Source organism: Stegastes partitus, unplaced genomic scaffold, assembly GCF_000690725.1.
Source record: "Stegastes partitus isolate 25-593 unplaced genomic scaffold, Stegastes_partitus-1.0.2 Scaffold784, whole genome shotgun sequence".
NCBI classification, from domain to species: domain Eukaryota; kingdom Metazoa; phylum Chordata; class Actinopteri; family Pomacentridae; genus Stegastes; species Stegastes partitus.
Genome location: NW_007578515.1, coordinates 183,486 through 198,368, shown reverse-complemented (window position 1 = coordinate 198,368; position 14,883 = coordinate 183,486). Strand labels below are relative to the sequence as shown.

The window sequence follows — 14,883 nt, the reverse complement described above, 5'->3', positions numbered from 1 at the left end:
TTCTTTCTAACAGTGTCGTATCAGTGGTCCACTCACAGTGTCCTCCCTCTGTTCACCGTCGAGGCCGGCGTAGGAGATCCTGTATCTCTCCACATGGGGATCCTCCAGCTCCCACGAAGCCTCTAAGCTCTGGGTGGTCTCGTCACTCAGCCGAAGGTTCCTCACAGCCTGACGGGCCACTGCGACACCAGATCACAGACAACGGCGTTACTGCACAACTCGTGTATCCAAATGTGTCAGAAAATCTTGGCTTAAACTAAGTTTTCTTCACACTTTTAATGTGATTCGGTAAACTGTGGATTTAAAAAAAAGTCAGTCAAAATGCAAGTAAATCCTAACAGCTCCTGTCAAAGCTCCAGCGTGCTCTGTTCACTGTGATGTTGGGCGATAAAGTTAAATCTGACTTAGAGTGGAGCAGAATTTCTCAAGAGCACTTCTAGGAGTTTGAAACAAAGCAAAGTTCTTTTTGTTTGTTTTGTTCTTTCATCCGTCTCAATAGTGGCTTTAAACCAAAGGAGACCTGTTTGGATGAAAATCAGCGCCAAGGCTCCGTACATAATGCAGCCGTAAACGACAAGCCTTGATTTTTAAAAACAGAGGCTGCCTTTGAGTCGACCGCTTTAAATCGTGAATTTCACAGGAGCACTCGGAGCCTTAAACAAAGCAGATGTGTTGTTTTAACGTGTCCAGAACAGTGAGCAAACTTAAGCGAAGGAGACACGTTTCTTTCTTAAGTTTTTAAAGCCGCGAGTGGAGAAAACGCTCAGACTCAATTAGCTGCAGCCCGCCTCTCGTACAAAACACAATCCAGATGGCCTCTGAGATAATGGAGTTTGAACTCTGGTCTCTAGGTGAAGCCAACTTGGTAAACAGGCTTATAAAAACACAAAGGATCTGACAAACGCTGTTCATGAGCTGCATCCTGCAAGAGAGCATCACCGCATTACAGTTTTAAATTTAAAAGACAGTGCTGACTTTTTCCTCAGTGATTCTGGTTTTTCTTCTTGAAGCTAAATGAGCGACAATGGCCAAAACTCTGCTACAAGGATTTGGTAGAGCTACGGCTGCACTTTGGCAACATGAGCGACGCACTGGCAGCAAGTGGAGCCTTTCACATTTGAATGGCAATGGACTTTCTTGACAGATGCCTTGGCCGGAGCCATGATTAAAATTTGGCCAGTTGCTCTGCAAGGGGAAAAAAAATTCTCAAAGAAAGTAAAATCACCCTGCTGCCCTCTGGACACATGCTAGCAAAATTACTGAAAGCGACACTCTTAAGGTTTTAACACAAGTACAATGTGAAAAAGAAGCACAACGTTAAGCCAATGCGACTCTTTCACTCTCTGACATTTTGCAATTTCACAGAAAGTCAATTTGGACACATCTTACCTGTGGTTGTGGTAGCAGTTGTTGTTGTCCTGCCCACTGGGGAAATTCAGAGAGCATAAATCAGATAATTGGATACAAACTTCCCTCAACAACTTTCTGTGTCAATAACTGAGCCAATTAGGCAGAAATATGTAACAAATCGTTGATGGTGAAATAGATTCTCCTCTTCTGAGATAAGCTGAGACAAACAAATCAATGCAAATGAGTTCAGGCAGAACTGTGACTCAGAGATGCAAACTTTGTGATCCTAAAACGAACATGTGATTGCACTGATCTGTTGTAATAAGCAGACACGAGCACTTTGGTGAAGGAGATTAGTTGGGCCTAATTTTAACAACTGGGGAGGAATGCATCACTCAGAAAGCTTTTAGGGGCCAAATTTTGTTTTTTGTATTGATTAGACAGAGCAAAGCTACCTGAGCTAGCCACACATGTTGCTAATCAAACCAATAACTAGGATTTAGCATATATTGATCAATGGGAAAGCATGAACTACTCCTGAAATTTCAAACGGCTTGAATTAAATAAATCTGCAGCATCATCCTCATTATTTTACCCTCTGCACCTTAAAACCTGCCAACGGGGTTGGAAAGCGTGTTGTTTTTATAAAGTCTGTTAAAAAAATGACACCATTTATCAGAACCAGAAACTGTAAAAACAGAAAAAATCATTGGATGTCAAACTTTCCAAAGTTTATTTTAATTAATCATGTACGTCGTGCAGTTTGGGGGGAAAAAAATAACCAAATCTAAGCATAAAATTGTGATGTTTCATTAAAAATCACAGTATTTTACACGTCCTGATAAGAATGTGCCAAAAAATAAACTCTTAGCTTAAATCAGAATCTGTAAAAAATAAAATAAAAAATAAAAAACTTCTTGGCACAAGTTATTAGTTGCTTTGTTGTGACCGGCGGCCATATGACAAGACGTTTTGGATGAACTCAGTTGAAGTGCAGCCTGAGTTTACACAGAGCAGATAATAAAAAATACGTATGGAAACAAATGGAAAATGTAAATTATCTGTAGCACGTAGAGCCGCCATCTTTTGTTGTACATGTTGATTCCAGATGTTTTCAACTTTTGCAAAAAAAATAATCAAAGAACTTTTGTTTTATGTCATTCTAACTGAGTCATGCTGCTCAGGACACATATGAATGAATTCCTCTCCTTCCAGTCATGGCTGTGCTCTTTCCACAGAGGTGCCACACTTTATATTGCGGTGAAAAATTAGCCCAGAAACACAGAAACTAGTGTTGAGGGGCTTTAATAGTCTTACCTCGTGTACCCCAAAGTGCAGCCGTTGCGTTTTCTTGCAAATTCAAATTCCAATTTTGATTTAGAATCGATCAACTGTTCAGTCCTTTCAATCCTGCGTCACTTACATGTGGTCTCTATGACGGAGACGGTGTCGCTCTCCGATTCATCTTTGAATATCGCCGTCAGCATGACTTCGTACTCGGTGGACGGACTGAGACCGTTCAGGACGTATCTGTTGTCGCTTCCACTCAAGACCACCTACAGAAGAGAAACACAGACCCGACTCTCACGTTACACTTCATTTCCCACATTATGCTCTCTCCAGAAGTGGATGATTAAAAGATGCTGGCTGATATGATCCCAGTTTGTCCTTGTAAAAACTGAACACTTAACAACCATATGGGATTTCAACACTGGTCATTTTGTCTTTTATATATTATATTCTCATCAAGGGTGTTAACGGCAGAGGACACATAGCAAAGCACAGGGTTCTATATTTGAACTCATTTAGACTAAAGTTAGTTTAAAAAAAGGAGAAAAACACATTGTCGCATTTCTTAATTAAATTTTGTCATGCTGTGTTGCACAAATTGCTGTTAGGTCTTTTTTATTTGCACTTTAATTTGTTGTTACAATATTTGCTGGAAGAAAAATAAACAGCAAGAGTTTCTTAAGTTACCCTCAAGATGTGATCAAATTTTGGGCATTAACCAACAGTCTGACAAGATTATTTATACTCTAACTGCAACTCCAGACTTTCAAAACCAAGGTCATCACTGAGTTTTAGTGGAGAAAGCTGCTAAAAACATAAAATGACAAATTGCCTCAGTGCTCGTAATTTCTGTCAGGGAAACAGCAGGAAATGGTGGCGCATATTTTAGGAAGCTGGTGTCTGAAAACAAACTCTCACACGGTGTATTGCTTTTGTAATTCTGTGTCTAATTTATTAAAAACTGTTTAAAAAAATAAAATAAAAATCTAAATGTAATAATTAAGCACATAGAATTTAAATGTAATATTATCTTTGTTGTGGTAAAACCAAAGATTTGAACAAGGCCTCTGTGAAACGGCATGATAACACAGAAACCTCAGAATATAACAAGTTGCCAACTGGATCCAGCGGTGCTCCAGGAGCCCAAACGACCACTATAACTTGTACACGGAGACGAATGACACCCCGAGGTAAACACAAAGAGGTCATGAAAAGTACAGCTCGCTTCCACGGAGAGCAACTCCGAAATTGGAATTTACTGTAGATGACTCAATAAGCAGATTAGTGCAGGTATTTGTTGCTCTACAAAACCCTTCCAGGCACAGTTACATGCAAATTTCACCACTGAGGCCATTTGTGCCTTCCCCGGAGCAAGTGCATCTTTAGTGACTCATTGCCTCCCTCTTTTTTAACATTTCCTTGCCTTAAGTGTGATGTTTTTCCATGTTTTATTGTTTCCTGAGCGTCAAACGGACGCTTTATTGATTGACAAAAGCACAAAAAGGCCTAAATGCATTTCAAAAAAGGCATAAAGTTTCGTGGTGGGTAATATTTCACTCCGTCTCCGTGGCCGTACGCGTTACTTTTAATCGCCTCTTAGAAATAACGATACAAAACAGATCAGTGGAGGATGTGAATGTGTGTCTGTGTGTAGTATGTGGGTGAGAAACAGAGAAAAGCTGCATGTATTCCTTTTCTCGAGGCTGGTGGTATTACCAGCCCACCTCTCCAACTCCCCAGAGTGTTATTTTCAGCTCTGATGACTCTCAGCAAAACACACATACAGGCTCGCACAACACACACACACACACACACACACACACACACACACTCGAAGGGCTCTATCGCTGCCTCCCAGCTGTCTCTAAACCCCCAGATCATGGTAATAAAACACCCAAGCCATTAATTTCTAGATTTATTCAGCCTTTATTTATCCTCAGCCATGCCAGGGGTTTTACCAGCTACCAATAGTGTAGTTAAGCTTCTATGTACTGTAAGTCTACAGCATGCAGTCGCCTCTTTATCTGTACGCGTGGAGTGCAGACACTTCTTCCTCTGGAAATGGAGATAATAACTGGACTCCCGTTTCAATGAAAAGTTCCTGAACGCATGCAGGTCATTTATCATCTGAAGCCAAATTATACATTCCGTCGGCGTGTTATTTGTCAGCTCCAAGAAGAGGAAAACACACAGTTGTGGTTTGCAGCTGTGCCGAGGATTCACGCCTTCAACCCTGTGATGTTGTCGGTACAATCTGTGAGGATCTGAGGTGGACACGCCTACATGCTTCCATTTATCTGAAGCGCATTTACGTACTTATTGAATTTCAGTGGCACTGACCTCTTTGGTGTCGCCGCCTGTGAACGGGGCCCAGGAGAGTCTGTAGAGGACAATGTCGCTGGCTGAGTGATCCCAGGTGACTTTAAAGCTGTCTGTGTTGACATCGGCGGAGCGCAGATTCAGAGGACCAGGGACTGGAGCTGAGAGACAAACACAGACGGACTTACTTGCATTAGCTTTTACCTCAATTGTTAAATAGTGAACGGTTAAGCCCAAAATTGGCCCTACCCACGCCTAGTTTTGCTTTATAGTGACTTTTCATGTGACCAAAAGGTTTCTTCTGTCTGGAAATGCCACTACGAAGCAACAAAAGACGGTAAGACATCGTGTTCGGGGGAACTTTTTCACATTTCACAAAAAATGCCATGTTCATTATTCCCAGTAATCAGTGGCAAATCCCAACAGCTTTCTTCACGTCTCCACTGGGATTTTGTTCCTCTTTGTGATGATCTCTGGATGTTTAAGGTTGAAGGCTTCCTCTCCATCACTCTTTCTCCACAGATTCTGGATGAGGTTCATGTTTGGACTCTGAATTTTCATGATGTTTTTTTTTTAAAAACCATTTTATGACCACTTTGTTTCAGATCATTGTCATGTTGGAAGCTCTAATGCTTCCCAAGGTCATTTTGTTTCTGAAGACTGCCTGATGTTTTTTTTCTCTAGAATCTAAATGCAGTCTTTTTTTCATGATACTGTTTACTTTGACAACGCTGCTTGGCGGCACACTGGATGAAAAACACCCAGAAGCAACACATTCCCACCGCCATGTTCGACTGTAGGGATGATGTTCTCGAGGCTGAATGCTTCTACTTTCCTTTGCCAAACCAAACAAAAACCACATCCCTGTATCGAAAAAAAACTTATTTTCTTCTAATCCTACCACAGAATTTATGACCGACAGCTTTCTTCTTTTTCCAGGTGAGCTTTTGTAAAGGCTAGTAAAGCTTTTGTGAGCCTGTCCTGGAGAAGTGGAGTCTTCCTTGGTTGGTGTTGACGGAAATCAGTTTCATTCAGAGTCTGCTGGAGAGACTGTCTTGAAATGTTGGGAGCAGAATTCCTCGGATTCATCAGGATGGTCTTGGTGGTGATTCTTTGATTCTCCTTTAGTGTCGTGCGCTACAGTCTTGCCAGCGTCACTTTTTCACAATGTGAAGCTTTGTGTGCTTTCTGATGATGCTCTGCACCGTCACTGGTGCTTGAAAGCATTTGGATGCAACTTTATAGCCTTTCCCTGTTTTATAAGCAGCCACTGAAGTCCTTTCATTTTCGGCAGGACTTGCACTTGACTAGTAACTGACTAGAGCACTACTGCTTCAGCCGTTCCTAATTTGTAGTGTATTAGAATCTGGAACGTGGTTGAACATACCAGGAACATTTGGAGTGGTACAGAAAAATTCTGTAAAATTTGCAACCATGTTGGTAAATGTAAATAATTGTGGACATGGTGTCTTTAGCGAAATCCATCCATCCATCATCTATACACCGCTTAATCCTCACTAGGGTCGTGGGGGGCTGGAGTCTATCCCAGCTGACTCAGGGCGAAGGCAGGGGACACCCTGGACAGGTAACCAGTCTATCACAGGGCTACACTTAGAGACAGACAACCAAGCACACTCACATTCACACCTACGGACAATTTACAATCATCAATTAACCTCAACATGTTTCTGGACTGTGGGAGGAAGCCGGAGAACCCGGAGAGAACCCACGCTGCACGGGGAGAACATGGAGACTCCACGCAGAAAGATTCCGGTGCCCCCACCGGGACGCGAACCGGCAACCTTCTTGCTGCGAGGCAACAGTGCTACCAACTGCGCCACCCTGCAGCCCGTCTTTAGCGAAATGCTTAAAAAAATAAAAAAATAAAATAAAAAAATATAAATATATATGTATATATAAAATAACCGATAATTACATTTTCTACATAAAACATTGTTGCATCATTTTTGTGCTACTTCCCATCTTGCAGGCTCCGACCATTTCCTACTACGAGACTCAAAAACTTTGTGTAAGTTCATAAAGCTCCCTTTCCGAAGCCTGCTCCACTTAACAAAGTTTGCCAGGAGATAAATAAAAATCAGCTTGGTCCTCTAGAGTGAGTAGTTTAATAGCTGCTTGCCAGACATACATTTCTTAGAGCTGAGTCAGCACCGGAGCCCGACTGCTTGTTTGCTTTAAGGGATATTCCTTCAAATCAATATCTGTTAGCGTGACGGAATGGTCAGGGACAGTGAAATGACCTTTTAATGTGACTGGGCTATTATGCTGAGGTGTAAATGAGATGGGCAGGAGGCCAGGATAGCAGAAGGACCAGTAAGGGTAATAACATTCAACACTGTCTGGCAGCAGCAGAGAAATGGTTTGCTTTCTAATAATAATGATTCAACTCTTTTGTGGAAACTGAGACAAAAATCGTCCTTAGCAGAGGTGCTCATTTAGAAATGACATAAGATCAAGGTGGACACCAAGTTGTTCTATAACAAGACAAACAAAATGCACATAGTGAGACATTGTCCAGCTGCTGCATCTTCTTCTCTACTTCCCTCGAACACAGCACAACTACGAAGGTTATTCAGTCACTTGATTAGTTGTCACCTATTAAATGAATTGCCTCCTGTTTTAGAATAAGAAAAGATGTGATAAGATAATTAATTACTTAATTGGTTTCAGAATTTTTCTTTTTTAAGGAAAAAAAAAGGTTGACTTCCTCTAATGTTGTTGTTTTAAATGTTTTCTTTCCTCCTTTATGACAGTACATTGACTATCTTTAGGTTGTGGACAAAACAAGATATTTGAGAATGTTATTTTGGACTTTGGGAAACACTGAAAGACATTTTTCTCGATTTTGTGACAGAAAATAATAAATTAATCAACAATGAAAATAGTTGCAGTCCTACAACACAGTGACAGTTTCTTACTGGTGGTGAATCCATCGGTGAGCGGCTCCGATTGGCCCTCGTTGTACACGGCAAAGATGGCCACCGAATACTCCATCAGAGACGTCAGCTCACTGAGGTCATAAGACGTCGCTGGACCCACTTCCACCTGCAGGATGCATAGAGGCACATGATGTGTCGCGCAGAGAAACTCACTGTTTTGTCACTATGAGTCCACGAAGACCGTTTCTGGTTCTTTCTGTGCATAACTTGCAGTTCAATCCACGTAACTTGAGCAACATTCCTGAAGGACGCCCTTTAACAATAACATGTTCTGGTGAAAACATTTAGTAAAGACATAGGACCAATGCACTAAATCAGGGCTCCTGCACTAGTGCAACAACATTTTCTATTGAGGTGGATCAGCATATTATTTAGGTGCACCCAAAATTTTTGCAGCATTTTTTTGGTACAGAAATCTACATTATAAGCTTCACCTGTCAGGCCAGTTCCTGTTCACATTGGTAATTTCTAAACACGACATTTACACATTTGTAAGTAATTGCTCAGTTAAACACTTTGTACATTTATTGTGTGTTTTTTTTTCATGATCTGGGACGTAAAGTTCATAAAAGGTAGCTCTTGTTTGGCTAGATTGTAAGCAGTATCAAATGGTGTTATCATTCATAATTCCTCGCTTTATGAGTTTGCTGCTGCCTGATGCTGAAATGCTGCAGGGAGGGGGCTGCTCTCCTGGCTACACACCGGTAGCTTCAGTTTTCTGGAAATATTGTGCTATTTTAGTGGTTTTGGAAAAGCAGTGTTCCCAGCCATCTTCTGACTGCACTCTTTGCAATAAAGGCGATGAAAAATGTTGGCCTGTGCTCGTATCTCTCTTTGTGGTGCTGAGGGAACACTGTGAGGCTGATGTGCATGCAGACACTAGTGCAGTTTAGAGGGGGAGAGTGTAACCCAGGTTGTTTTCTGTAGCTACAGTTTACAGACATCCCTTAAACACCTCACATGCTAACTATCGATAACTGTGTACATGGAGAAGCCTCTAATCTCCACTTAGTTACTGCAGCACAGCAGCTCTGACAGATGTGTGACCATGAATTAGTTTGAAAAGAGTGAAATAAGGTGTTAAAGTCAGATTTACCTCAGCTGAAACTGCTATTTTATCCACATGAGCAGGCGACCCAGAGACACACACACACATAGACGGACTTGCTGAATGTCAGGTGCATCTTTGCAACCAAGACAAATGTTTAGTCGCACTTCACGGATCTTTAGTCGCACTCTGGAGCACTGTAATTTCTTATCCGACTTGCGTGTACGAATACACACCCTCTCAAAGACACCATTTGTTTCTGTGTAATTGCAGTATCTGTATATTTTCCAAGATGATTAGTATCGGTACTCAATAGTCATTTTGGTCTGTCGTACAGAGAAGAACAATCCCTATAATTAATCTCCTGGTTGTTCCTTCCTTCCTCTTTTCCTTTTTATCTAATCTCCTCTCATCTATACGCAGATACCGTCGGGCACAAATGAATCGCATTGTCTTTAACATGTAAAACACACACATACCTCCTGCGTGACCACTCCGTCTGTCTTGACCCACATGATGCGGTAACCTTTCACTCCACCGGGGGCAGCGTCCCAGCTGATGTGGGCGGAGTTGTGAGTGATGTCGGAGAACTGGAGGTTGGTGGGAGGACTCAGTGGTACTGACGGGTCAGAAAGAGAGAGACAGGAAGTGTTACAAGTGTGTTTGCAGCTTCTGTGAGTTTTTGGCTTTGAGAGAGGAGATTTTGTCCACTTCTTGCCAGTGGCACATACAAAAAATATTTACGGGGGGCAGGCTGGGACCATCACTCACACTGGGGTGGCTCATTGTTTTGTTTATCAGTAAATTGCTGTAGGCCTACTAGTCATTTTTTTGTTCACCCACTCTGAGCATTTGCTCATGCAGGCAAGATGCCATGTAGAAGTGCATGAGAACTCACATGGTATATAACAGGCTTTTTTATGGAACCCTCAATTAATTCTAAATGTTTATTAATTATTAATAATTAAATCTAAATTCTGAAATGGCTGCTAATGTTGTGCTTTCTGAATTGTGGATAAAGCTCATAAGATAATTAGAATGTAAATCCCACACGATAACTGCACTTATTTCAAAAGCGGACTCGTTCAGCTCAGGACACCCACTTAGTTGAGACATCACACTTTGTCCATCCAACCTTTTGTTTTTTATTCTTTCAGGTGCAGGTTCTTGGTGAGTCTTTGAAAAGTGTTTCCAGAACTCCTCAAAGTAGGTTTTTAAAAATTTGTACAAGACTTAATCCTCACTAGGGTCATGGGGGGCTGGAGTCTATCCCAGCTGACTTAGGGTGAAGGCAGGTTCACCTGGACAGGTAACCAGTCTATCACAGGGCTACACTTAGAGACAGACAACCAAGCACACTCACATTCACACCTACGGACAATTTAGAATCACCAATTAACCTCAACATGTTTTTGGACTGTGGGAGGAAGAACCCGGAGAGAACCCACGCTGCACGGGGAGAACATGCAAACTCCACGCAGAAAGTTCCCGGTGTCCCCATTCGGACGCAAACCGGCGACCTTCTTGCTGCGAGGTGACGGTGCAATACACCGAGTCACCTTGCAACAAACAGATTCTGCATATATATAAATCAGACGCACCGTTTCAGTGGCAAGAGTACAAAAACTTTAAATTCTTACAAAATCTGTGAAAACATTTTCTGGTTGTTTAGAACTACTAGATGTGGTTGAGTTGTAAAAATGCATCTGTATGGGAGCAACAGGGAAAATGGTTCTACAATAAAGTTCTGCCAGAAAAATAGTAGTTAATGGATGTAACTCCGATTCTGTGTGTGTGAGTGTCGCCTGAATAGGGTGGTTACCCCACTTCACCCCCTGGTTCTGCTCCTGGTCCTCATTTCCATAAAGGGATTTTCAAAACTTGGTTGAGATTGAAATTAAATATAGGTTCATGTTACAATAAAGGTTATATGTTCTGAATTTAAAAACATGATATGTGTGCATGTACAATACTCACACGTGGTATCCTGGTTGGTAATAGGGTCACTGGCCTCCTCTCCATACATGGCATAAACAGTGACGGTGTATTCAGTGTGAGGGGTCAACCCGTCCAGCTTCAGCTCCGTCACTGCATCGGATACTTTGACCTTTTGAAATGCACAGACTTCAGGATTTAGTACAAAACTCTGGACTTTCTGGCGCTGTTCAAAACTTTGTACTAAACAAGCACCGATCATTTCCTTTCTCCGTCTTTTTCTTTCTTTCTTTCACTACCTCCTTCTCTTCCAGGTCTCCATCATCTGTTAGAGGCGCGTACAGCAGCATGTAGCCAGAAACCCCGTCCACGCTGTCCCATCTTGCTTTCATGGTGCTGTGAGTCACATCAAACAGCTGGAGGCCGGTCACTGTGGGAAGAGCCACTGCGAACAAACACACACACACACGACCACACACAGATAAACACACAGCACATTTCAATCAACGAGGAATCTCATAAATAAATGTCAGAAACACAGTCTTTGGGGGTTTCAATGTTATAAATTGTAAAAATATCACAGTGTATGTTTTATAACTTTTGCAGAAGCTTAAAAAGTCTTGCCGCTGTGGAGGATTTTATCTCTCTGTATCAAAAAAGCATCATTTTCAATATGTCTGGCTTCCACAGCTGTCAAACTTTTAAGCCACTGTTATTAAGTTGTGTTGACTAAGGCTTTGGTGTGGGCTTTTGTAGGAACATTTCAGCATGTGTGTTTGTGTGTAAGAATAAACTTACGGGTTGTTTCAGATCCTCTCAGAGCCTCACTCGCCTCGTTTGCGTACACAGCAAACACTGCCAGCTGGTACTCGGTGAGCGAGTTGAGGTGCTGCAGCACCACCGACGACTCACCACCAACCACCACGGCCTGGGGGTGCAGGACGGCGAGTCGGGGGGAGGAAGAGGATGTGTGGAAGATGGATGGAGGGGACGCAAGTGTGGAAATGGATGGGAAAAGAGGGAAGGAAGGGGTCAGGGGACGAAGAATGGCAGGGAAAATGGAAATTAGGGCAATAAATAGGGGAGATGAAAATGACAAATGGACAAGAGAGGAAGGGAAAGAAGGAGAGAGAGAGATCGAAAGAGAATGGGAAAGGATGGAGGAAACACAATCGATTTATTGAATGGGATAAAGCACAAATGTCCAAGGCCGAAGAATATTTTTTCATTCTGAACTGAAAGGATGACAGTTGTGATAAAGATTAGGTTTGGGCCGAGCCAGCTGGAAAGCTCTGTTCACATGCAGCTCCAGAACATCTGGTCCCTGTAAACCCAGCTACGCAAAAGATTTAATGGTTTCTGTGGTCAAATGTTCTGGAAAATTCAAGCAGGTGCCTGGATCGGCCGTAGTATCATTTCTTGTGAGCTTTTATAACCTGCACGGACGTTCTGGGGACTTATGAATGAAGAGATGAGAGGCGAGAGGTCGGGATGAGCAATACCACCAGCGTCTCAAGGAAAAACTGATCTCAAACTATAAACCTGCCCCATCCCAGATAACTCTCACCGGTACCGTAAATATAATGGAAAAGCACAGTGTACCCACCTCTCTGTGCTCGTACTGACTGCAGGAGTTTTTCAGTTCTGGCTTTTGGTTCTACACATGTGCACGCATAGCTTTAAGACAGCATTGATTGTTTGAGCGAAGTGTTCACAAAGACAGATATTTGTTTGCAGCTGCTGTTGACTTCCTCAGCTTTCCCAGATTTAACTTGTAAAAACACTTTTGTACAGTAAACACAGCAGTGCTCTCAGCAAAGAACACAGTATTTACCTCCTGCGGTTCTCCTCCCTGAGCAGGATAATAAACCACTCGGTATTTCTCTACGTTTCCGGGGGCGTGGCTCCAGGACACCCGAAAACTCCGGGCGGTGACCTCTGATGTCTGCAGGTCAAGCGGCGTTCCTGTTTTCTCTGGTATATGTTCTGAAACAACAAAAAGGGAACGAGAAGGGAGGGATAAGTCAACAGACTGTATTCAATTATACATAAAATGAGTTCAAGTGAGGAATGTTTCTACAGAAATCTGACATGCTGGGATTTATTGTGTCCATTTGAAGACTTTGGATTTCTTATTTTTCTGTCCTGCATCTTTCTATGCACACTGATGGACAGAGGGAACGAGTGAGAAAGAGGAGCAGGATGAAGAAGGACGACAATATGTTCTAAAGCAATCACACTCATAACTAAATAGGATATAATGTTTCTGCGACATGACACCACCTTCCCAAACTTTGCATTGAATGTGACCAACAAACTTTATAGCAATAAACAGGATTTGATTTACACCAAACAAAGCCTACGTTGTATTTATAACTACTGTGAGGCCTATTTTAATCTCACTTTTATTTCTTGGGCTCTTTTCAGAGATAATATTTATGACATTGCTCCGTCTTTAATCTGCAAAAGTGACAGCATTCTGTCATTCAGATCACTTCTACACAACTGTTCCTCACAGCTTCATTCAGACACAAAAGTGTCAACGGCCCAAATACAGCTTAAAAATTCTGATTCTGTGCACCATATGTTTAAGCTTGTTGTTTTGGAGGCATTCACATGGATCCTGCTGCTGTTTGATGCTGCAGGTGTTTAATAAACTCAGAGAAAAGCCTCCTACAAACAGCTAGCAGCAATAAATGAATCTCCAGCTCCTGTTAACATTTCGTCAAAACCCATATTACATTCATTATTAGTGAGTCTCATTAATCTCACTTCTAACTCTCGATCTTCATTGCAGTAAAGTTTTATTTTTATGGACATTTCAGTTTGTAATAGATGTGAAATCGTAGAGCAAAGTGAATTTGTGATTCTGGCAGCAAACGATGTCTTTTGCTCTCTGCAGTGTTTTTGGACCAATATTGGTGGTGAAATGTGGAAAAAGCTTTTCCCAAATCGCTTCACACAGCTCGAAGAACGTCACTTCTGCGTGCCTATCCGGTAATGAGACCACATGCAGTTCAGACTTGTGCCGTGTTGAAAGTGAAATGTCACTCGGTCCAACCCAGTACGAGTGCAGCCTTGACTTTTACGGAAAAGTGACCACAGTGCTCAGTGAAACATGAAGCCGACGCATTCAGATGCAGTCAGATTAATGTAAAGGTGTGCATGTCTGAGGGCAGCTTTAGTCATTTAAGAATACATTAGAAACATGCCAAAGTGATCTCGCTGCACATTGCTGACCTGACCACTAGTACAATTTGATTTTGCCTTCGTTTTATTTTGTGTACTGGATGTTGCAGATTGCAGTTACGATTCTGGTTTGCATGTGAACACACAAAAATGCTTTTCTAGATCGCTGCAGTTTTCTCCTCCCGTCCTATTGTCTCCTTACTCAGCTTGATGTCTTTGTCCTGCTGCTCCACTTGTTCACACACCGTCTTTGTTAGTCCCTCTACTATAGAGCTCATGATGTTGAAGTCAGCCACGTTGTAAACATGAGTGTCGTCCGGCTCTGAGGCGATGGAGCGCAGCTCGTTCTCATCAGCATTCTTTACACCTGGGAAGGTAAGGGCACAAACATGACTGTAACGTCTACAAACAACACCTGTGTGACTGTCAGCACTAACATTCTCCATATGTCGTAAACACAGCTATGCTATAGCACAGTGGGACAGCAAAGTAAAGAGGAACTTTAGTGTAAACTGTAAAAAAAACTATGTTTAATTAATTATAGACTGGTTGTGTGTCTGTCCTCACCAATAGCAAAGAGCTCAACACCAGCATTTCGCAGACTCTCTGCTGGTGGTATGACATCATCTTGGGACTTTCCATCTGTGATGAGGATCCCAATCTTGGGTATACCGACCCTTGAGCCAGATTCAGACTTGAAACAGTTCTCTAAGATATAAGTCAATGCAAGGCCTGTGGAGAGAGACGGGGAGGAAGAGGAATAGAAAAGGTAGATGCATGGAGAGGGAGCGA

At 42.2% G+C, this 14,883-nt stretch overlaps 1 protein-coding gene across 1 annotated transcript in view; it reads right to left on the bottom strand.

Moving 5' to 3' along the window:
• col14a1a (collagen, type XIV, alpha 1a) overlaps positions 1-14,883 on the bottom strand; it is a gene marked incomplete at its 3' end in the record, with an annotated part of 185,450 nt that overhangs the window by 115,682 nt on the left and 54,885 nt on the right. Inside the window, exons 8-19 of the mRNA XM_008292091.1 lie at positions 14,659-14,823; positions 14,294-14,458; positions 12,737-12,888; positions 11,701-11,830; positions 11,202-11,347; positions 10,945-11,074; positions 9,447-9,586; positions 7,899-8,025; positions 4,981-5,120; positions 2,774-2,906; positions 1,381-1,425; positions 37-179 (exon numbers count right to left, since the gene is read on the bottom strand). Coding sequence (XP_008290313.1) covers positions 37-179; positions 1,381-1,425; positions 2,774-2,906; positions 4,981-5,120; positions 7,899-8,025; positions 9,447-9,586; positions 10,945-11,074; positions 11,202-11,347; positions 11,701-11,830; positions 12,737-12,888; positions 14,294-14,458; positions 14,659-14,823 — 1,616 coding nt within the window. The remainder of the gene's footprint in view (positions 1-36; positions 180-1,380; positions 1,426-2,773; positions 2,907-4,980; positions 5,121-7,898; positions 8,026-9,446; positions 9,587-10,944; positions 11,075-11,201; positions 11,348-11,700; positions 11,831-12,736; positions 12,889-14,293; positions 14,459-14,658; positions 14,824-14,883) is intronic.